Source organism: Gopherus evgoodei, chromosome 1 (assembly GCF_007399415.2).
Source record: "Gopherus evgoodei ecotype Sinaloan lineage chromosome 1, rGopEvg1_v1.p, whole genome shotgun sequence".
In the NCBI taxonomy this organism is placed as follows: Eukaryota; Metazoa; Chordata; order Testudines; family Testudinidae; genus Gopherus; species Gopherus evgoodei.
The window spans coordinates 262,677,573-262,700,122 of NC_044322.1; the positions used below are offsets into that span (position 1 = coordinate 262,677,573).

General features: G+C 44.5%; 1 protein-coding gene across 1 annotated transcript in view; it reads right to left on the minus strand.

The window, feature by feature from the left end:
• Positions 1–570: 570 nt before the first annotated feature.
• Positions 571–22,550, minus strand: part of LOC115644756 (tyrosine 3-monooxygenase-like) — a 42,291-nt gene continuing 20,311 nt past the window's right edge. Inside the window, exons 7-12 of the mRNA XM_030549266.1 lie at positions 19,849–19,984; positions 17,079–17,148; positions 12,657–12,713; positions 7,734–7,829; positions 2,950–3,083; positions 571–730 (exon numbers count right to left, since the gene is read on the minus strand). Of these exons, the coding sequence (XP_030405126.1) occupies positions 571–730; positions 2,950–3,083; positions 7,734–7,829; positions 12,657–12,713; positions 17,079–17,148; positions 19,849–19,984 (653 nt within the window). The remainder of the gene's footprint in view (positions 731–2,949; positions 3,084–7,733; positions 7,830–12,656; positions 12,714–17,078; positions 17,149–19,848; positions 19,985–22,550) is intronic.

Genomic DNA, 22,550 nt, shown 5'->3' on the forward strand with positions numbered 1-22,550 from the left:
AAGGCTGCTAAATGAAGTGACAGTCTCAAATAGATACCATGTACAAGTTCAAGCCCTGATCCTATAAATATTTTCTACAGGGCAGATTGAGGGGACTATGCATGGTTGCCAGTATTATACATCTTAGTAACTGTTTGCAGAACTGAGCTCCAAAAATGTACAGATGGTATTTTCAAGCAATTATCAGCCCTGACTGTTTGGGGTCATTTAACTGGCAAACAAAAGTCACATGTCTGAAAAGTTGTGTCATTCAATGAGATAGCCCTAGAAAAGTGGCATGGGTTTCTATATATCAATATAACGCAATAAAGGGGACAGCAGTAGATAAATATACTCCACTCAATACTAGCTTATATTGCCTATCAAAAGTAGAATACTCTGTTGTTTGTCACTGAAACATACTATAACAAGTAATGAATGTGGCTAAGATTGTGTAGCTTGACTCGCTGAGGTGATTAGACTGACTCAGCTACTCATGAGTTAGGATCTTCAGACACACAGTTTCACCACTAGAAATGAGTAAGTTCTCGAGTTATTTGTACACATTTCAGCACCAGCTAAGACTGGCTTTTAAGAAATGTTTTCAAGGGCACAGCAGAGGTTTTTCAGCTCCTCTTTCATTTGACTGAGCGTGTTCTTGATTTTCTGAAGTGTATTCAGAACCTCTATGCTGCAGGTGAATGGATCATAGTGAAGAGAAAAAGGCTTCTTGATCTTCAGAGCATATTTTCTATTGGGGTGGGGGAAGAATATAAGAGATAGGTAAATGACATTTGAACCTGCAGACAAAACCCTAAACATGGAATTTATATAATTATAGGGGGAGCTGAAGCAATCCCTACATTTAGGTTACCTAACACCTTCCACCATGAAGGATTCTTGTGAAGCTTTGCTTTTTTGAGATGCTGCAAAACCTCCATTGTAGGCTTTTGAAATTTGGACTGGATAAAACCCTGAGGCCAGAGAATTGCCTTTTCATTGTTCCGTAACATTCTCTTCAGGTTTAACAGAGATTTACACTTTTGAAAAATCACCATTTTTCTTCAGTCAGGTGAGTCGTCAGCAACATTTTGGCAGAGTGCGAAAATAGCTGAACACTGTAACCTAAGGTGAGGCCTAAATTGCTGTCACTACCTCAATAGCAGACTGTACACTGGGAACCCTTGGAAAAGATAGAGTCTCTAGGAGGTTGAGGGAAGGGAGCTGGAGTGGACTTTCTTTGAAGAATTCCCCACCCTGACCCAGCACATGTCCACAGCAGCTTCTTACCCACCCTTACAACCAATAGCTGCCTTCTCCTCTTGCCAGCTAATGTGCTGATGGTTCAGTGTTCAAACACTGCTAAAAGCGGAGGAGGGCATTGTTACACAATAGGATTTTTTATGAATCTAGGAAATTATATCCCCCCCCGACACACCTTGTTTTATAAGAATGTTACCTAGATTGCATTCTAATGTTATGACAGAACTTAGGTTGACTGTGAATTTTAATTCTGTTCCCTTGTGCTTACACATTTGGGACAGAAGGATGGCCTTGTGAATAGGCACTGACTTCCTCATTTCCTGGAGGGTGCTTAACCTTCACGACATCCCAGGCCCCGTCCCTTCCCCCAAGGCCCCACCCGACCCTGCCTCTTTCCACCCCTGTTCTGCCCCCTCCCCCGAGGGCACCTCATAGACAATTGGTACCTTCCCATACTGGGGGGGGCGGGCACAATCTAAAGAGGAGGTCCCGTGACCAGTCACATGTCATCTCCCCTGGCGACCCTCCCCCATGCCCAGCCCAGGTCACATGTTACCTGTGTGTGCTGTGGGGGGACACTCTGTCATCCCTCTGCAGCTCCCCCTCCCCCCAGGAGGGAGCTCGGGCAGGGAGTGAGAGGGAGTCATTCCAATGCCACCCCTCCTGGTCGCTGCTCTGCCTGAGAGAGCCTGGCTGTGGAGGTGGCTCCGCTCCCTGCCTGGGCTTGGCTGCTGGGGACCATGGTTGAGCAAGCCGAAAACGTGCCAGGGGTGGGAGACTCTGGATTGCTCACCCTCGGTCCCTGGCACCCAAGCCCGGGCAGGGAGCAGAAGCTGCCTCCCCAGCCAGGCTGAGCAGGCTATGTCAGGCAGCTGCCAATGCCGGCCTGCCATGCTGCAGATCAGCATCCCAGCAGCTGGAGGAGGGGCTGGCTTGTCCCATTCTATCTGTTCCTGGCCCCTTGCCCCTTCCACTTCCCAGCATCTGGGGCATGCATCACCCAGCCTCTCCCCCACCTCATCCTGCGTCTCCACATGCCATCAAACAGCTGATCAGGGTAGGTGAGAGGTGCTGGAAGGAGAGGGGGAGGAGCTGATTGGCGGGGCCTGTTGCTGGTGGGAGACACTGGGGGAGGGAGGAGAGGGAGGAGGAGCCCACTGATGTATGCTGAGCACCCACTATTAATTTTCCTTGGGTGCTCCAGCCCAAGAGCACCCATAGAGTCGGCACCTATGGCCTTATGGTAAAGCCCCTTGACAGGGCTACAAGAGAGCTAGCTTCAACTCCTGATTGCCACAAACTTCCTGTGTGTCTTTGGGAAAGTAATTTTATGTCTCTACCTCTCAGCAACAGAACCTACCTCAGAGAGATGGTGCAAGGACAAATGTGAGTAAGGCATTTTTTGGATGTTGGGGTTGGGGGCTGGCTAGGTATGTAGCTGGAGTCTTATATGCAACTATTGCTTTTAAAAAGCAGTATTTTTATTTATTAAAAAATGTGCAGATCATGTATGTTCTGAATCAGCCACCGTATTTTATGGAATGAGGATGTATCTAGATTGATACTGTAAATGGAGCCCAGCTTCTAACCTTAGCTCAGCTACCAGATCGGGCAGGGGTGTAGTAGTGCCTCCTGTGCATTGGAGATTAGCATTTGGCCCAATGTATTTATCTCAATGAAAAGAATGTGCATCAATGACATACTCACTGGAGTTTGGCCGTGGCATCTTCAAAATTTTCTGCTACAAAATAGACGGGTTGGAAGATCTGATCCTGATATGGATGAACTGCAGTCAGTTCAGGATCAAATGGTTTGTGCTCCGGCTTGTTTGATAAAGCATACTTTAAAAACAAAAAACAACACAAAAGGTTAGAATTTGTACATAAAGACGTAACAAAATAAACATCCATTGTACTGATTAAGAGTCTAAAGTGCCTTTGGAATGGGGCAAGATAAATTATGAATAGGATACTACATTTACAGTTTAAAGTTTATTTTCATATTTGTTCACTAATACAACACACATGGAAAAGAAGAGGTTTCTTGCATTGCAACAATGCAGGGTGCGCATACCGTAACCCTTTTCTAGAATCAAATTCAGGGTGTGAAGCTCTTTAAACATTGATTCTGAAATGTTAATAAAGAAGGCAAATGCAAGTCAGGTATAAATACTAGGTAGGGAGTTGACAGAAAAAATGTCATAACAATAATCCCTTTTACCAAGGTGGATAAGGATGGCATACTCTGGCTCTCTATCATTCAGAGTCTGATGGCATCAACTCTGATTTTGAGCTAACCATCTAGTTTTGAGTCACTTGCCTCTTATCACATAATGATTTGACATTTCTTTCTAAATGCTAGAGTGCTATGAAGTCTTTGACTGTGCAGGTGTCTCCAAACCAAGTGAGCTGCGGGTGAAGCTCCTGGTTTCAGTAACACAGCTGTCCCTTCACCTCACAATCCTCAAGTTTTATTTTTAAAGTCCCACCAACTTATTTAATGAGCAATAAATTATGCAACAAGCTCATGGCGATGAAAGAACCGAAGCTCTATTAAGCATATTGAGAGGCCACCTTTATGTTCTAAGGTATGGCTGTTTGTCTTCAAGCCATATCCAGGAACAATCCTCATGCCTGCATTCCTGAGTCTCTAGTCTTACACCAGTATTTGTTCTTCCTGACATCTTATCCTCTTTCTCCAGTTCCACTTAGCCTGTTGCACAACCAACCTGTAGCAAAGAGGTGTGGCCACCCTTGGAGATTGACAGTGAGGGATGGACAGATGCCCCCTTCTGGGCAGAATCAGGAAAGCCACACTCACCACACCAGAAGCAGAGGGTTGAGAGAGGAACAGGAAGTATAAAAGGTGGACCCTGCAGCTCAGTTGGGTTGCAGCCACCAAGGGAGATGGACATGTTCTCTGGTCCCATTCAACACCTACGTGCAACCACTAGGTGAACTGGTCAGATGGCATGAACTCATGAACAACAACATGCAGAGGACACAGAACTCTACCTATCCTTCACCACATAGAATCATACCACTACCATCAAGATGGCCCAGTGCTTGGATGAAATCAGTTCATGGAAAAGAACAGCTTGCTGACACTGAACCTGAGCAAAGCTGAGGTGATGCTGGTGGAACATTTGGAAGAGTGTACTGCTACAGTGGAGTCTCCATTAGATCCATTGATAACTGAATAATTCAATCCATAGTTTAGGAGTACTCTTGGATTCTTCACTGACACCAAGCTCTCATATAGCAGTATCCATGAATCATGCTATCTATCAGCTCTGGTTGGCTAAGACACTCTGTCCCATCCTGGGGGACAGTGACCTGGCCTCATGTATTCACACCTCAGCTGAACTACAGCACTGCAATATATCTGGACATGAAGCTTTCAGCACCTAGGAAGCCCTAACTAGTTCAGTGTGGCCCAGAACTCTCCTCCTGCAACATAGACTACTGCAAGCACATCACATCCATCTTCTGCTCTCCACATGAGCTTCTAATAGAATTTAAATTCAAGTACAAGGTCTCAGTCTGTACCTTTATGGCACTCTGTCACCTGGGCCCAGGATACTTAAAAGACCACCTAGTACTCTGGGATAGAAATCAGGGTCAATAACTACACTTCTTTGACACGACAGAATTCTCTACAATAAGGGTAAAGATTGCTGGAGCTGGAACTTTCTCAGGGGCTCGTTTGAGAACCTCACCATGCCAGGTATTAAAGGGCAACAGAAACCTCACCACCTTTCACCCCAAGAACAAGGTGCATCTCTTTGACTTTGCCTTCTGTAACATAAATACAAAGCAACATGTATATTTTAAAAATATCCCCCGGGATAGAGAATGAGAGAATACACACAGATGTTAGTCGAATTACTTAATGAGATACTGGAAGGCACTCAGAGACTACAGTGATGAGCGCGGTATGAGAACCTTGATAGAATAGAATGGTTGAATGGAAGCAGTTCATTTTAAAATGAAGTAGCAGCAGTTCGCAGGGAAGGAGTTAAAACATCTCAGAATGATTCTACAGTTCTTAATGGGAAAATTAGGCAGCAATACAAATTGCTTGCCTTCTACGTTCAGTTAAAGGGCAGATGTAACTTTAGCCTTTACAGCCAAGTTTGTAGTCTCTCACCACAGACCTAGCCTTAGGACTTGACTGGATTCCTCTCTTGTGATTAATCACTTAAAGGAGATTTCAAGCTCTGTCAGCATCTCTAGAGGCCATGCTGAAAAACTACTAGTTAACCTTTGCTGAGCTTCTGAACTTTAACCTAGGTGCCTCAAAACATACGTATTTGGAGACATGAGCACCAATATCCTTTATTACCCTGCTTAACATTGAAATAAATTAGATTTAAAGCTATAAAGTATTCAGACATATAAGGGGATTAAAACAAATGTTGATCCTTGCTCCATTTTCAATTTTGATAATGGATCTGACAGGTTTTAAAAGATAAATAAAATCAGCGATGAACTTTATATTTGTTGACAATGCATATGGTGAAGACAGAGGGAAGTTAAAGAAAATATCAGTAGCCTGCAGACTTTATCCAAGAACAAGTATAAGTCTAAACCAAATATAGGGTAACTGAACATAATTTGTGGAGATGCACATTGATCTTTTGGTTCAAAGCGAGAAAGACTAGTATTATATGTGTAGGTTCTGTACCTCTATAATACCATTTTAAAATATGGTTATGCACAATATCACACTACCATATTCATGGGCGGATCGAGGCATTTTGCTGCCCCAAGCACTGCAGGCAGGTTGCCTTCAGCAGCTTGCCTGTGGGAGGTCCGCTGGTTCCATGGCTGTGGCGGACTTTCCGCAGCCATGCCTGCGGGAGGTCCAGAAGCTGCGGGACCAGCGGACCTCCCGCAGGCAAGCCGCCAAAGGCACCCTGCCGACCGCCCCCGCGGCACCAGCAGAGCACCCCCCTGTGGCTTGCCGCCCCAAACACGCACTTGGCATGCTGGGGCCTGGAGCCGCCCCTGACCATATTGTAACAAAGACACACATACTTCTATACTAGTGTTAATGAAGGAACTGTTCCCTGCAGACCATAAGGGAAAGCTCTGCAAACCATGCACCATTCAGTTTGGAAACTGAACCCTGCAGTCTAGTTTGCAGGAGTTAGGAGCACACCAGTCCCAGAAGACTCACTGCCCTCTAGTGAATAACAGGCAGCTACACAAGCTTAGTGTCAGACAACTACGCTTCTGTCTGCCGGGTTTTGATCTGTCAAGGCATCTGTGGTCATCTCTACCAAATTCACAGTCCAATATGGTCAATTTCACAGCCATGGAATTTGAAAATTGGTAAATTTCATGTTTTCAGATGTTTAAATCTGAAATTTCATGGTGTTGTAACTGTGGGGGTCCCTACCCAAAAAGGGATTGTGGGGTTGGGGGTTGCAAACCTGTTGTAGGAGGGTCATGGGATTGTCACCCTCACTTCTGTGCAGCAGCCACAGAGCTTCCTGCAGCGGCAGGAGGTTCCTGGAGGTGGAGGTGGGTCTGAGCTCTGCCTCCCCCCCAGAGTAGCTGTGCAGGGGAGTGACAAGACCTGTCCCTTTCCTGCCCAGCTGGAGCTAGGAGCCCCCTTTGCTGAGGCACTTCCAGCAGCACAGGGAAGATCAGACAAAACTCCACAGGTCTCCTCCAGCTATAGGAACCTTTGGGGCAGCTGCCCAGTCCCAGAGAGTGTCCTGCAGCAGGAGAAGGCACCCGGAGGTGGGTCTGGTCTCCCCCCACAGAGCAACTGTGCAGGAGATGGACAAGTCCTGTCCCTTACCTGCCCAGCCAAGCACGGAGTCTCCTTTGCTGGGGTGCTCCTAGGAACAAGGGGACATCAGATTTCACAGGGAAGCACTTATTTCATGGTCCACGATGCATTTTTCATGGCTCTGAAAATGGTAGGGCCCTAGTAATCTCTGAGCCAGTTTTAAACAGGACAGGGCAACTGTGCAGCTAATCTCTTTAAACAGGGTTTTTCTAGTGACCTGCAATACAGCTGCAGTGAACTTCAGACTGTCGCATATCCTTACTGACTTATTTTGAGGCCAGGTTACTGGCTCTCTGCCTGGTTACTACTGATGCCATCAAATGGCTGGGCACATTGTGCACATGCTGAGAGAGCCCAGGCTTGTACTGGTGAAGGTCCCGTAAGGAGACAGTCTATTAGTTCATAAGTATAGTTAGTTTTCATGGCTATGTTGACTATTTAGTTGAAAGACAGACAACACTATAACTTTTCTATTCACATTTGTGACGGCTGTTGTAGGAGAGAAGGGAATATCTGAATTTCTCTAGGGTGGGAAGAGTGGAGAAGTGAGGTTCTAAACGTGGTGATCAAGTGTTTTTTTAAAATGATCCTCAGAATATTTTGATGTCAGAAAACATTCATTAACTTTTCCCACAAACGTTCGAAAATGGATTATAGGAATCAGTCAATAATAAATACATTTTACTTACCACAAGCTCCCCGTAAGATGAAAGGAGTCCTGCCCCATAAGCTTTGATGGATCCATTTTGTTTGCAGAGACCAAACTCAATAGTAAACCAATAGAGCTGATAACCAAGAACAACTAATCAGTTTGTGAGAACCATAAACTAAACTAATAATCACCTCCCTTTTTGTTTATTTGACTTGTGCCCTATCTTTCTTTGGTTTCTTTTCTCCTTATTACTTTTCTTAATTTCTATTTATATTTAAGCATTAAGTTTGTATATTTTAAGAAAATATCCTTACATATTTATATATTTACATGTATATATATGTAAATTTATGTACTATTTGAGCAAAATGAGATAGGAAAGGTCCCCTCCCTTCCATTCTCTGTATGGTACTATTAGCAGAAATTTGAAATTATCCATCCCTTAGCACTAACATTCACTTTAAAATTAAGCCCATTCCATCTTTATCACATTACAACAGACAGCAAGGACAAATGCCTTATGGCTGCCCTTGCAAATTGAAGTAGTTCCACATTAAGTGCTGGATTATGACCCAGCCCTAAAGACCTGCTCAGGAGAGTAAGGGAATTAGGACACTTTACCGCTCTGCAACCCTGTTAACACTTCACACATTGCAGTTTCAGACATGGGGAAGCTGGGGGAGGGAGGAAGCAGGGCCTATCCACTCAGTACCTTTCCCCAGCAGAAGGGCAAGGAGGGGTGGAACCTATAACCTGCCCAAGAACAAGAAACAACAGGGAAGGAAGGAATCATATTCCCAATGTGGATCTGTGTCACAATTCATCTCAATTCATCTGAATTCAATTCAATTCATCACAATTCATCTGAATGCCCTCCTTCTGGGGCATTCAGCTATGCACTTCCTGTTACACAGGGCTGAGCCCTAAGTTTCAATCAAGCCCTATGTGATTTGTTTAAAGCATTCCACTTAAAGAGTTGCTGATACTTCACAGAAGAGTATGAGACTATTCTACCAATATATCTTGGTTTTTTTGATCTATATCTTCATAGTTCTCTGACTTTTTATTAGCAAGGACATTTACAATTTAAAAACCCCAAACAACAAACAGGCAAACAAAGAAACAAACATCTAAGATTGTTGTTCCTTAGGGGTTTTCTCTTCTAACTACTTTACATACATTTCAAATGATAATACTCCATCTGTGTTGTTCTAATCATGTAGGTTCTTTTTATTTTCTAAAGGGGATCTTTTCCCATTCCTCATCTTTTTAGTATAGGATCTCTTTGGTTGGCTCCCTAGGGATAGGAAGGTGGAATGGGGTGCCCCATTCTTTCTGAAAGTACCCCGTGCCACTTCTGTGATGCTAAGTGAGTGAGGAACTTGAATCTTGACACTCACAGCTATAGTGTGATATATAATATGATACTGTCTGGGCAGTGAGTTCAAACATGAATGCTGACAACTTTCAATCTGTCCTGCCCTCACCCAGCTGTGTAGAACTGGACACATGTTCAATCTAAATATTAAGAACTGAATAGACGAAGGACTCAATAGTGGTTCAGAGTTAGCTTTAGTAAAATCAATTGCATAACACTTAGCAGCACTTGTTAATTACATTAACTAGATAGTCCTCACAATGGTCCTATGATATAGGCATTAATAGCCCTGTTACAGGTGGAGAGACGGAAGCAGGCCAACTAAATGAGTTAACCAACATGACAGAGAGAGAGAGAAGTATCAAAAATAAGAGGGAATGTAGATATTCCTGGCTCCCAAGACCTGTGCTCTGGGCACTAGACCATACATCTCAGTTGGGAGGCAATTAAGAGCTAGCTTGTTAATATATGGAGATATACCTATCTCAGAGAGCTGGAAAGGCCCCTGAAAAGTCATTGAGCCCAGCCCCCTGCCTTCACTATCAGGACCAAGTACTGATTTTGCCACGGAACCCTAAGTGGCCCCCTTGAAGACTGAACTCACAACCTTGTGTTTCAGCAGGCCAAAGCTCAAGCTACTGAACTATCCCTCCTCCTCATGAGTGCTGTGACAGCAGCACTCATGCCTCAGCATGAGCCTGATTCCATAAATGGTCCCACTGACTTCAGGAGACATCTCATGGAGTAAGGTCAGCAGGAGGAGTCAGAATGTGTCTCTATGTGATCTAGTGATTTAGAGCCAGATTTTGGACTCCATACTTGCACTGATGAGCCAGGAGTCTCAGGAGTTGTCCCATCAACGTTAATGGGACCACTTGGATGAGTCACGTAAGGGGTTCACAATCTGACCCATACAACCGTAAAAAACTAAAGAGAATGAATTTGTTCCCTCACAGAGCTGAATTCCCAAGTACTGGCGTAAATGGGATCTAGGGACAACATAGCTCTTTTTCTCCCATTTTTGCTCACCCACAAAGAGGCTTTCTCAGATGTGCCATAGATTCCTGAGGAGTTTGGGGGAGGGTGGCAGTGTGGCTCCTGCCATGGCATTTTATGGGATGCCTGGGCTCCTGTGTTTCATAGTAGATGCCACAGAAGAGTTAAAAGGTTTATGGGGCACTTTGCTCTCAGTCTGCATCCTGGCAAACATGGCTGAGCAAATCGTCTCCAACAGGTGACTGGAGAAAGGGATATTAGACAGGCTCACAACCCCTGGGCTATTATTGGTGACCCTCTCCTGGTCTGCAACAAAGAGACTGAGAACTGCAGGGTTTGCAAAGATATATGTGGGCTCATCATAGAGGGGCAGGAGGGGCTGCAGGAGCTGCTTGCATAAGGGAGGGTTAGAAGGATTCCTCTGCCTCTAGTAGAGCTTTCCTTAGACTGGTAGTTCACCCCAACACAGCTGATTTACTCCTGGTGCTCAAAAATCATCTTGATGAGCAAGTATGTGCCTTTGGAATAGGCCAGGTTGCATAAAACAGGGCTGCCCAAAGGATTCAGGGGGCCTGGGGCAAAGCAATTTCGAGGGGCCCTTCCATAAAAAAAAGTTGCAATACTATAGAACACTATATTCTTATGGGGGCCCCTGCAGGACACGGGGCCTGGGGCAAATTGCCACACTTGCCCCATCCCCCTATGGGTGGCCCTGGCATGAAATGGTAGGTATTCCTAAAAGAATGACCCAGGGTGCAGCTATACTTCAAAAATAAACCCACACCAGCAAGTCTCAGAACTTTGGTCAGCTGAGTCAGGCTCAGGGGGCTTGTGTGACTGGGTCAAAAATAGCAGTGAAGATGATTGAACTCAGGCTGGAGCCCGAGCTCTGAGATGCTCTCTCTTTCCTGGGTTTCACAAGCTTCAACCTGAGCCTGGATGCCTACACTGCTATTTTTAGCGCTGTAGCATGAGCTCTGTGAACCCAAGTTAGTTGCCCTGGGCTCTGAGACTCATTGCCGTGGGTATTGTTTTGCAGTAAAGACATATCCCCAGGGTGTTTCATTACGAGGCCAGAACCCCATGCAAGTCAGTGGAGCTATCCCCATTTATACCAGCTTGCCCCTGGTCTTCACACCACCTCCCTATCCTCAAATTACATAGGTCAGCGTGAGGTGATAGTATGTTATCATATCAATACACTCAGAGTTTGCAGGTTCAAACTGAAAACATCTCTGGCCAGTGTAATTTAAAATGTGAGTTCACTAAGTGGTGATTCTCATAAGCAAGGAAGCATCCCCACTATACATGCTGTTCCAGAGCCCCTGTTCTTTCCACAAGAACTCGCACTCCTGGTGCACGAATTTGATCACAGGAGAGCAGAGGATATCTTTTGTGGGCTCTCCTTGTTCTTAAAGTATTGTCCATCCCAGGACTAAGTGATGTAGTATATGATAGTCCAGCCTTCCTTACAGTAGTTGTACACAACTCCCACAGGCTGACATTTAGGGCCATTGGCTTTGGGGGCCAGTAACTATTTTTGCATGGCAAGAAGCCAGGCAATCATGTGGTGCTTTCTGCTATGTGGGCCCTGCACTACTCAGATTGCAGGACAGTTGTGAGGAGCTTGGACTGGGCAGCCTGGTAAAGTGAGGCCACCTGTGCGTTTGTATTGTGGTTTAGCCCTGGAGCTCGATTCCCTAATGACTAGGGCTGCTGGCTAGGGGACAACCGCAAGAAAGACCTTGTGGAGCAGAACCTCAGCTGCTGAAAAGCCTCACTGACTTCAGTGGCGATGATGTTGTCTTACTCCAGCTGAGGTTTTGGTCATGTAAATAAATATAACTTCTGCTGTCTGAAATGAACAGTGATGAAATAAAAACACCTAGTTTTTAGATAGCACTTTTCACCCATGGATTGCAAAGCACTTTAGGTAGTACATCAGTATCATTATCTCCTTTTCACAGAGGGGGAAACTGAGGTTCATGGAGGTGAAATGACTTGCCTGAGATCCCCCAGAAGCAGAGCCAGACTAGAACCAGGTTTTTTGAGTTCTAGAAGGGCTCTATCTGCAAAGCCATGCTGCCTACAGAGTAATAGCTACCCTGAGACTGCTTTTGATAGTTCCAGTGTTTGCAACTGTAGTGCCTATGTGGATCATCACAGCTAGTTGCTGGTTTGTGCTCACACAAAAATAAACTCTTTTTCAATGCTGGTTTAATTTAATAGTAGGATGCAGGTAATCTGACCTAGTAGTTGGGGTGATGTGAAGCTGGAAGTGACTGGTGACTTTTCTGTGACTGAAACTGAATGAAGACCCTGATTCAGGAAGACATTCAGATTCAGGAAAATAGTTAAACACTTGCTTAAAGTTACGTATGTGCTTATCTGCTTTCCTGAAGAAGGATGGACTTGAACATATGCTTCTGCCCTTTCCTGATCTGGAGATACAGTTCAGAGACAACTTTTGTGATGCCTCCATTTTGGGTACTCAACTTGAGACACCTGAAAGTGAACACTCAGTATTTTCTCAAAATCAGGGCCCTTGTATTTTATCTCTGGTGTTGAAGTGTAATCTATACTTACTGTTGCCAGTTTTTCAATCTCAACATCAGATGATCCAAGAGAAGCCAGTCCAATAGCCTAAAGCAAGTAGACAATGTTATACTTGTGTTAATGTTTAGCCAACAGGAGAAAGACAGAGATAGAGGAGTACTATCTCATTTCTAACATGAAATAGTCATTGCTATTTGTCAACCAATATGTCCTACAGGGGTTTCCAGGATACCTTTGTCTCGCTGGCCCCATCCACACAGCAGAAGGAACCAGATTTGTTGATCATTAAAACTATTTAATTGGATGTAGTTCTTGGCCTAATGTTGACCAGCTCTTCACCTAGTTTTGACTCAAGGCACATGCCCTCTCTCCCCAAACAAAGAAATCTTGTTACGAGGCCAAGGTCTATATGGCTGGATGACACCTCCAGCTTCTCCCATTGCATGGCCTGGCAACATACAAATAGTCTCTTTCCCAGTCTGCCAGACCCCTTTCTAGCTCCTATGCCAGCTTCACTCACTGTCCTTGATGCCCATCTGCCAGCCTAGCCACCCAGCCTTGCCTTTTCAATTGCTTCCCCCTTGCCCTCTCTGCCTCCCTATCTACATTTCTGGATTTTCTTTCCTGTTCTTTGGTACTCTTCCTGCATCCTTACTGTCTTCCCTATTCTTTTCTTCTCCTCTCTTCCTAACTGTTCCTCTTTCCCCCTCAGCTACAAGACCCATTCTGGAATTCTCCATCGTCAACCCTGACTGTACAGAAAAGAATTCAGCAGCATGTTACAGGTGAGAATGAGTGAAGTGGTTTGGATAAAAAAAAGAACCGCTGTCCCCTTAGCATCAGAAAAATAACCAAAAACTTGAGCCAAACCTTATCTGAGATTGAAAAAGTTTGCTTCTTCTGTCTTGTATCAGTGATATGACCCTACAAACTCGACTGCGTTTTCTGACTGAAGGAGTGAGAGCAGCAGAAATGGCTCTCACTACAAAGAATCTGTGTGAGTAAGGAAGTAACATGCCTCATGCCATACACATCATACAGTCAGAACTCCAATGGGTAAGGAATCTCTGCTTCTGCTGCTTCTTTCATGTTAAATCTACATGCAACCACTAGGTAAATGGGTCAGATGGTGTGAACTCAAAATCCTGCAATATGCAAATGAGACACAGCTCTACCTATCCATCACCACATATGACCACAATACTGCCATCAAGAGATTCCAGTGCTTGGATGAGCTCAGCTCTTGGATGGAGAACATCTGGCCGAAGCTGAACCTGAGCAAGATGGAGGTGATGTTGTTGGGCAGAGGAAAGTATTTTGAAGAGCTTGTAGCTACAGTGCAATCCCTGTTGATGGAAGATATACAGCCATAATTGGTCAATTCAGTAGTAGACTAGGACTACTCTTGGATGCCTTACTGAGCTGTCATATAGCAGCATCTGTGAGGAATGCTTTCTATCAGCTCCACTTGGTTAGAAAACTCCGTCCCATTCTAGTGAGTGAAGACCTGCCCTCAGTGATTCATGCCTTGGTCACCGCTCAGCTGGAGTGCAGCACTGCGATATGAAGCCTTCTGGCCATGAAGCCTTCTGTGTTTAAGAAGCTCCAACTAGTTCAGAATGCAACAGCGTGTCTCCTCAGCAGTGCAGGTTACCACAAGCACATCACACCTGTCCTTCCCTCTGTCAGAAATCAGGACATGCAACATTGCCAGTACGGAAGCAGGTCCTGCAGCACAGCAATTCTCTGGGCAAGCTGACAAGCACAGCTTGCCGGTGCTAGGCTGACTGACTACACTGCCCAACTGTTTGTAGAGTCAGCAGGCTGGCTCTTAAGCCCAGCTGCAGCAGCAGTTCAGCGGCTGCTCAATGCATTTGCCCGTGGCTGTGATAGCTCCTGCTGGTCCCCAGCCCTGGTCTTGCCTTGACTCCAGCCTTGCCTGTGCCTTTCCTCACTCCAGATAATCCAGTTCTGACCCTTGACTCCGATTCCTGACCTCTGACTCCGACTCTGACACTTGGCTTTGATCGCTGGCCCTAGGCTCTGGCTACTGACTCTGGCTGTGACCCTTGGGTCTGGCCCTGGACTCTGATCCTTGGCTACAGACGTCTGGTCTAATGACTAGACCTGACTCTTGCTCTGATCATTGGGCATGACTCCTGGTCTGACCACCGGCTCTGACCACCTGTGTTCCTATCACATGACACCGTCTTTACACTGATTTTCATAGAATTTATGGTCTCAGTCCTTATCTTCAAAGTACTTCATGGCCTGGGCCCAGGGTATGTACAAGACCATCTAAAAGTCTGCAGGCAACAACTAGGCTCCCCAGGGCATTGGAATTTTGGACAATCTGAGTCAAGCTCGTCTGTGCGGGAGACAGATCATTCTCCAGGGCAATCCCAATCTTTGGAATGAACTCCCCCAAGAGCAAAGGACCATCACAAACCTCAGCACTTTCCGATCCAAGGGCATGGTGCATTTCTTTGTCCTGTCTTCTCGAACAAACACTGAGTAACAAGTGTATATATATTTTTAAAAGACATAGGCTACCAAGAAAAGACACTCCACTACTCACACTTCTCCCTTTGGGGAGAGGAGGAGAGAACAAACAACATGTGGCAGATGTGTAGTCACATGGCTTGATGGACTACTGGAAAATACTACATTGGTGAACACGGGTATAAAAACCTGAATAGAATCGAACAGACCTTGGTAATCTGAGCATAATACACCTCCAGCATTGCTTGAGATACAATTTACTTCATAGTTTTACCAGCCCAATGGAAATTTGAGTCTGTTAAAACTGCCATTAAAGACAGTGGAAAGAGTCCCGTCAACTTCAGTGAGTGCTGGATTGGGCCTATTGGCACTTCAAAAGACCACTACTGAACTCTTCAGCAGCAGAGTTGACAGAAGAATCTGTCTATTCCCTTGTATGATCCCCATTAAGCTAATTATATTATTTTAACAGTGGGAACAGCAATTCTCCGGAGCCTCCTTACAGTTCAAGCCCTGGATACAGTGTCATAGTAACAAAAACAAAACAAGGGCATTTTTACCATTAATTTTCACATAGTGGATGAAATCAAGAAGAATTTCCATGACAGGAATTCAGCCATGAAAAACACTTGATGTCATTCACTTAAATCAGTGTGCTTTCGTGAGTCTGCGTTCACTTTTCCATAACAGAGCCGAGCAAACACCAACAGAACCTGGTGGTTCTGAAATTACTATAGCCCCTTATTTTTACATCTTTTAATGGTTCTTTATTTCTAGTATCAAGCAAAAGGGAGTGTTCACCCCACAGGGCAGGGCAGGGCAGTCACAGGGCATTAGAATATTATATGATTCACTGCTTCAAATATGGTAATAACCAAAATGATGACCATATGATAGCTCCTGCATTTTCCCAGCCCTGGTCCTGCCTTGACTCCAGCCTTGCCCAAGCCTTTCTTCATTCCAGGTAATCCGGTTCTGACCCTTGACACTGATTCCTGACCTCTGACCCTTGGCTTTGATCTCTGACACTAGGCTCCATGACATGAAACCAACTGGTGGTCTCTTTCCAGAACTACTGGACAGGCGTCTATATCATAAAAATCCTGGCACTTTTGCTGGCAGTCTCAGTAGAGGGCAAAGACTGATGGGGACTGCATGAGGAACCTTCTCATCCCTGGGAGGATCCCACCAGATCAAGTTTGAGGTACATTAATAACTCAGAGTAGGGGAAGCTTGTGCTGCTTTTTTCCATGCTGTACCTGTTCTGTGTTTAATTAGAAAACAGACTGGCAATCCCTAGAGATTGCAGTTTCCTAATTAGCCACAGAACACAGTTTTTCAGAAGCACTAAATCCACTTTGGGCCAGATTCTGATACTTTTCCATGGAGTAGCAGCTTACTCCACATGTAAGTCCCGTTTACTTTAAGGAGACTGCTCATGAGGTAAGGCTCTAATCAATATGAATAATGGTGTCAGAATATGGCCATTTATAAACAAGACAAAACTCTACTGAATGCCACGGTGAAGGACATACAAGAAGTACCCTGGCAGATTGAAATGAAAATGCAGGGACAGGATCAGCCTAAATTATGATGGCTCCTGTCTGTGAAACCCAGAGATGCGAGTTCCCATGCAGTATGATGGGTACCTTAAAGAAGAGACTATTCATTCTCAGGCAGGCCGTGCTTAGGAGTCTCCATTGCAACTGAAGCTTCCCTCTTCTTATTTCTGTCTTGGTTCTTATCTCCCCTAGGAGATACTGCCTGCCCTGCCCTGGGGTATATTTCCTCCAGGGTGTAGCTGGCACTCCCAATGCAAGAGAGTACAAATAACACCACTACCCTATACAGGTATAAATGGTGGACAATCAAACCTTCCAAATTAAAATAGCAAATCATATCTAGTCCCTTGTACTCATTGCTACTGAAATTACAGACAAGGTTCCTTACCTGTGAGAACTGTGCAAATTCTTTGTCTGCTAACATGGGAACATGACCCAACAATTCGTGGCAGCAGTCCCTGGAAAACAAGTCATTTTTCTCATGTAATAAAGCTTGTTTTATGTGAAAACCCCCCAAGTGCAATTCTAAGCAGGGCATAGCTGCTGTTTCACTGCTATCCTGTCTCCGGCTCTTTGAACAGCAATTTTAAATGGGCTAGATTCTCAGCTGGCATAATTCAATGAAGCTCCATTGGAGACATCTATAAGGATACCACTGGAGTCAGACAGATGACAGCTGAGTATTTGGCTTTAGGTCTCTGCTTTCATTTTCTCTTATCCAGTTGTCTGTGCTCTTTCCAAGCCTCCTACCTGTCCAGCTCTGTGTTATCTTCCTACTCTTGTCTTTAAGCATTCTTCCATGCTATGACTTAGAACTCCCTGGCTCCAGTAATCTGCTCAGATACCTCCTTCTTTACATGGACAGCTCTCCCCAAAATTTACTTCTTCCATGCAGCCTTTCATTGATAACCTTGCCAAACCCTGAACACACATCATGAAAACAGAATTCCAATGGCCACAGCTCCCACTGACTTCATTCATACCGGTGTGTGCTCAGCAGCTCCTCCGAAAACCAGGCCACAACTACAGAAAAGGCCAGCCTTTTATCCAGTGCCTCTTGTACATATAATCTGTGTATGAACTCAGTTTCGAACTGTACTCCATGAGTCAAACTGAGAAGTGGTGTGAATGCTGATTTGAAAAGGGTGTGGAACTTGTGTGGAAAGGGTGTGGAACTGGTGTAGGACTTGGAGAGGCAGAAGTGTGGGCTCATAGCAAGCAAAGCAACTAAGAAGAGGATGTAAGATAAGGCAGGGCAAGCCCTTCCTCCCCACCTACTCAATGTGTAAGTTATACTCACTTTCATCCACTCTTACCAATGTGTAACTTACCCCTCAATGTCCCTCCCCAATTATGTCAACTCTGAATTTGGCCCTTGTAGACTCATCTTCAAAGGTGCTGAGCAACCGCAACTCCCAGTAACTTCAATGAGATTGATAGGTGTTCAAAATTAAGCCAAGAGGCTGTGTCTAATTTACATTGTAAGCGTCTCATGGCTAGGTCCACATTTCCTGTGTCGTGGAAGCAGCCAAACATCTTCTCAGAGTTCAACAAATGGTCAATACAATTAGAATGATTAGATTAAACCAGATTCTCCCCAGTCTTTTCCTTCTCCAGACATCTTTGCAAAAGAAACAGACTCTCCCACTCATGGACCAATTCTACCTCTGCTTGCTTCTCAAATTATTTCACTCTGTGGACCATGTTGTGGTAATTGGGCCTACAAATTGATCCTAATTGTGAGCTCAACCGTAAAAAGTGACTGAAAGGTCTTAAAATGTCACAATAACCTATGATAACAACACATGTTGATGGGCAAAAGATAACCAAAGTCCAACTCAGACTGTCATATAAGGTTGTTTATAAAAATTGCCACAAGTGAAAAAACAGAACTGAATTAGTCCAGGCAAAAAGAGCCTCTTGATAGAACTCAAGGACTGTGATAAACAAGAAAAGCCTGGTAAACAAGAAAGCATGGGGTCTGAAAACTCATGAATCAAAATTTGTGTGTTGGAAATTAGGCCTAATTTGTAGATCAAATAATAAGTGAATGGGCTCATTCTGCCCATCATTTCCTTTTGGGGTCCTTAAAAAATAAAAGAGAGACATAGACCTTGGGGGAAAAGCTAATGGGCTGTGGCACTGGCTGATATAAGATGAGAGAAAAGGAAAGAGAAAGGTTCACCATCATGGCTGCCACCCCCACCATCTCCTGGAACCTTAGGCCACTTGCATCCCTATCCTAAGATGTGTCCTGACCAAACTGGGCCAGAGAGAAGGGGGCATACCTCATCCCCTCCCCCACTAGCTCTGGCTGAATCCCAAACACCACCTGCCATGTGAGAGTCGGTTTCCCTTGCACACAACCTTTGTTTTTTTCCTTCCCTACCTTATTTCTTCTCTTTCCTCTCTCTCTCCTTTTTCCTTCTATCTGAGAAGAGTCTGGCTGCATTTTTTTAACACTGCTGTAAGCCTGTGACCAGAGAGGGAGCTAAAAACAATGCTCTAAACTGCCCAGCGATTATATGAGTTTGTCAGGTCTCAGAGTTGCTGGTAAGACTGTGTGTGCTGCCTGTGCTTTTCCAGCAATGAGGTTGCAAGTGCTACTCAACCTCACAGACAAAAGCCGCTGCTTCCTTTGCTGTTCTCATCTTTCCCATTTTGTGCATGTCTTGTTTTGTCTTCTAGGAAATGGCATTGGACTTTAACAACAGCTACAAGACCAGCTCCAGCCCATCTCAACTAACTTCTCTTCTTCCCAAAAGAACAGTTATTCCCATCACAAAACCTGTCAAACAAAGGGACATTTCCTTCTAGAAACTCTCTCCAGCCAAAGTGAAAGGGAACAAGGGAGGGATGTTGTTAAAGTGAAAGCCTTACTTAATACTTTACATGTCAAATGCTTTACATTTTTCCTTCTTTTCTGTATCTTTAATAAAAGGTCTAAAGGACGTTTAATGGTGTTTTTGCCATGGTACTAAGCAGAGTGAGGTCTCTGTATGTCAAAGACCTTATTGAACACTGAGAATGTTGGCCAATGACTGGGTTACATTAACACCCTCGACTCTTTGAGGCCCCGCATTCCTACTACAACCACCACTACCACGAAAGGCTCACAGACTGAGAACCATTGGATTGTGCCATATCATCCTACTTACGGTTCTGGGGAATGCATAGGGGAAGAGGAATGCCTTATATACTGTGTGCTCTGAAAGACACGAAATGCCAGGCTGGCAAGGAAGTCACGAGGAGATAGCAGCCCTGCAACCGGTCTCAGCTGAAAGCCTGTTCTTTCTGCAAAAGAAAACAACCCAGCAGGAAAATCTACTTTGAACATGAGAATTACACACCATCCAAGCAGTTTGAAATTTCCTTTGCATCCATCTGTACAAGAACTTTCTTGTACAGGTGGATAAGGAAAATGTCTGTCTATTTTAGGTACTAATATGGGCTCTATTATCATGGTATCTGTGTGCCTCACAATCCTTTATGTATTTATCTTTCTAACACTTCTGTGAAGAAGGGCAGGGATATAATCAATGTTTTACAGATGGGAATTGAAGCACAGAGAGGTTAAGTGACTTGTCCACAGAGGAAAGCTGTGGCACAGCAGGAAATTGAAGCTGGATCTCCCAGGTCCCAGCCCACTGCCTTAACCACTGTCAGCTCTCTTCTCTTGTAATAATAAATGTCAGAAATAAACAAGAGTTTTGGATGATATGCACACCCTCTTGATTCAGGGCACAAGGCAACTTCCAGTTATTGACGGCTCAGAAGGTATATTCCCTGCTTATACATTAGCCTGTAACTACCTACTGCAGGATTCTTACACCTTCCTCTGCAGAAGCTGGTGCTGGCTACTGTCAGAGACACGGCACTGAACTAGATGGACCTCAGGTCTAAGCTAGTCTGGTAATTCCTGTGGTCCTGCATGGGCCTTTTATGACACAATCAACTTCAAGTAGTCAAGTTACCATATGGTATTATGTTGTGTTTCATTTATTTGGTATGCATGATTCAAAAGCAGAAACTGGATTTAGGCTGGCAGCACACTGCCATACATTTTTGGGGAGTGTATATTTGATTTTTGCTGTCTGTTGAAATCATTGGGGTGCAGCAACAACTGAAATTACATGGGACCCCTACAAGGTACGTAACAGGTAGGGTTACTCATTATGGGTAATTTGGCCCTTAGCCTTTCTACATTTTCATTTTAACATTCTTTTCAGAGCTGTCAACTCCATTTTTCCATCTGATCTTGCACCTTTGTGTTTTATTTGTCTAAGTTTAAACTATAAACCCCTTTTGGCAAAGCCCATCTTTTCTATGTGTTCAAAAAGCGTCATGTAAAACTGCTGTGCTTTAAGAAGAGTCGATGATAATCTTTTTGAAGCCCCATATTCCAAATCTGTGTTGCATTTGCTGCTTTCATAAATACTGTTTCATCTCTTATTTTAATTACTTTTATTGCATACAACTAAAAAAATAAAAGGACAGAAATGGCTTTATACTTGCTTTCCTAATTTTGTTTAAACCCAAGTGTATCCCACAGAAACCAAGCTGTTCACACGAAATGTTTTATGTTTCGTCCAGCATATCTGGTCTTGGTCTGTTTGGTCACTAGTTCTCTTTCTCATATAAAGACAATCTTCTGGGGGAAGAGGTAGAAGCCCCATCCCTAGAGACATTTGAAGTCAGACTGGACAAAGCAGGGAACACTCTTTCCCTGGCAGGATGACGACCTGAAGGAAAGGTCTTTTCCATCTTGAATTTCTATGATTTGTTGAGCCAAATTCAAAGATAATGTGTAAGACGCATCATGCAAGCTACACAGTAGTAAGTACATGTGAATCTAAGAGTTTAGATTGTACTTGGACTACTTGCCTGTGCCAGGGTATCAGGAGGAGCTGGGAGAACCTACACTGGCTATTCAGAGAGCTGTCATGGCATTTAGGCCCTGGCTATAGCACTGGGACTGCTCAGGACTAGCACTGCACATGACCACAGCTCCACCTACAGCTGGAAGGAACTGCACACTGCCTCCCAGTATAGGATATAGTGGCTGGCATGTCCCCACCACATGCTATGGAATTCTGGGAGACACAATGCCTCCCAGAGCTCCTCTGGGGAAGTGCAGCTGTTCGCCACCCACAACACGGGCTGGATTCCACCCAAGGTATTTGTAAATAAGAGGTAAGCCTTATGTACCCTAATCCCACAAGATGGCTCACTGACATGGGACTGGCTGTGGCAGCTGCTGCAGATCTTGCAATGGTACTATTAGACTCCGACTTAGAGTGAGTTTGTACCAAAGGGATCTGACAGCAACTGCAACTCTCACAATGCCCTAAGAGGAACGCTGTGTGATAAGGAGACTCTAAAGTTAGAATTACTTGTGACAAGGATTATCGATGGATATTGATTCAGCCTGGACCCAAGTATCTTATCCACCACTATATGAGTCCAGCTGTAAACAACATGGGTTTGTAGAACACTCTGAATTTCCCACCCCCGACAGATATTTGCAGAGTTTTCTAACTGATGACTTTTTTTGGTCATACTTTTGCCCAGAACAACTTGCATGTTGGCACATGGAAATAACTTAGGACCACAATCTAGAGCAGATGTGGATAGTCACAGACATCAGTAAACTAAATCTAACTGTACACATACAAAGAGTGTGCACCAGTAGATCCTTACTTTGCCCTAATCTCCTCGCTGCTGTTATCCCTTCTGAAGTGAGCTAGGACTGATAAAAAAATACCAGTATCAGTCACATTCAGAACAGTATCCCAAGACCTATTTACAAAGCTAGAGCTCCCTGCTGACTGCTGGCAGTAAAACACACAGAGAAGAAACA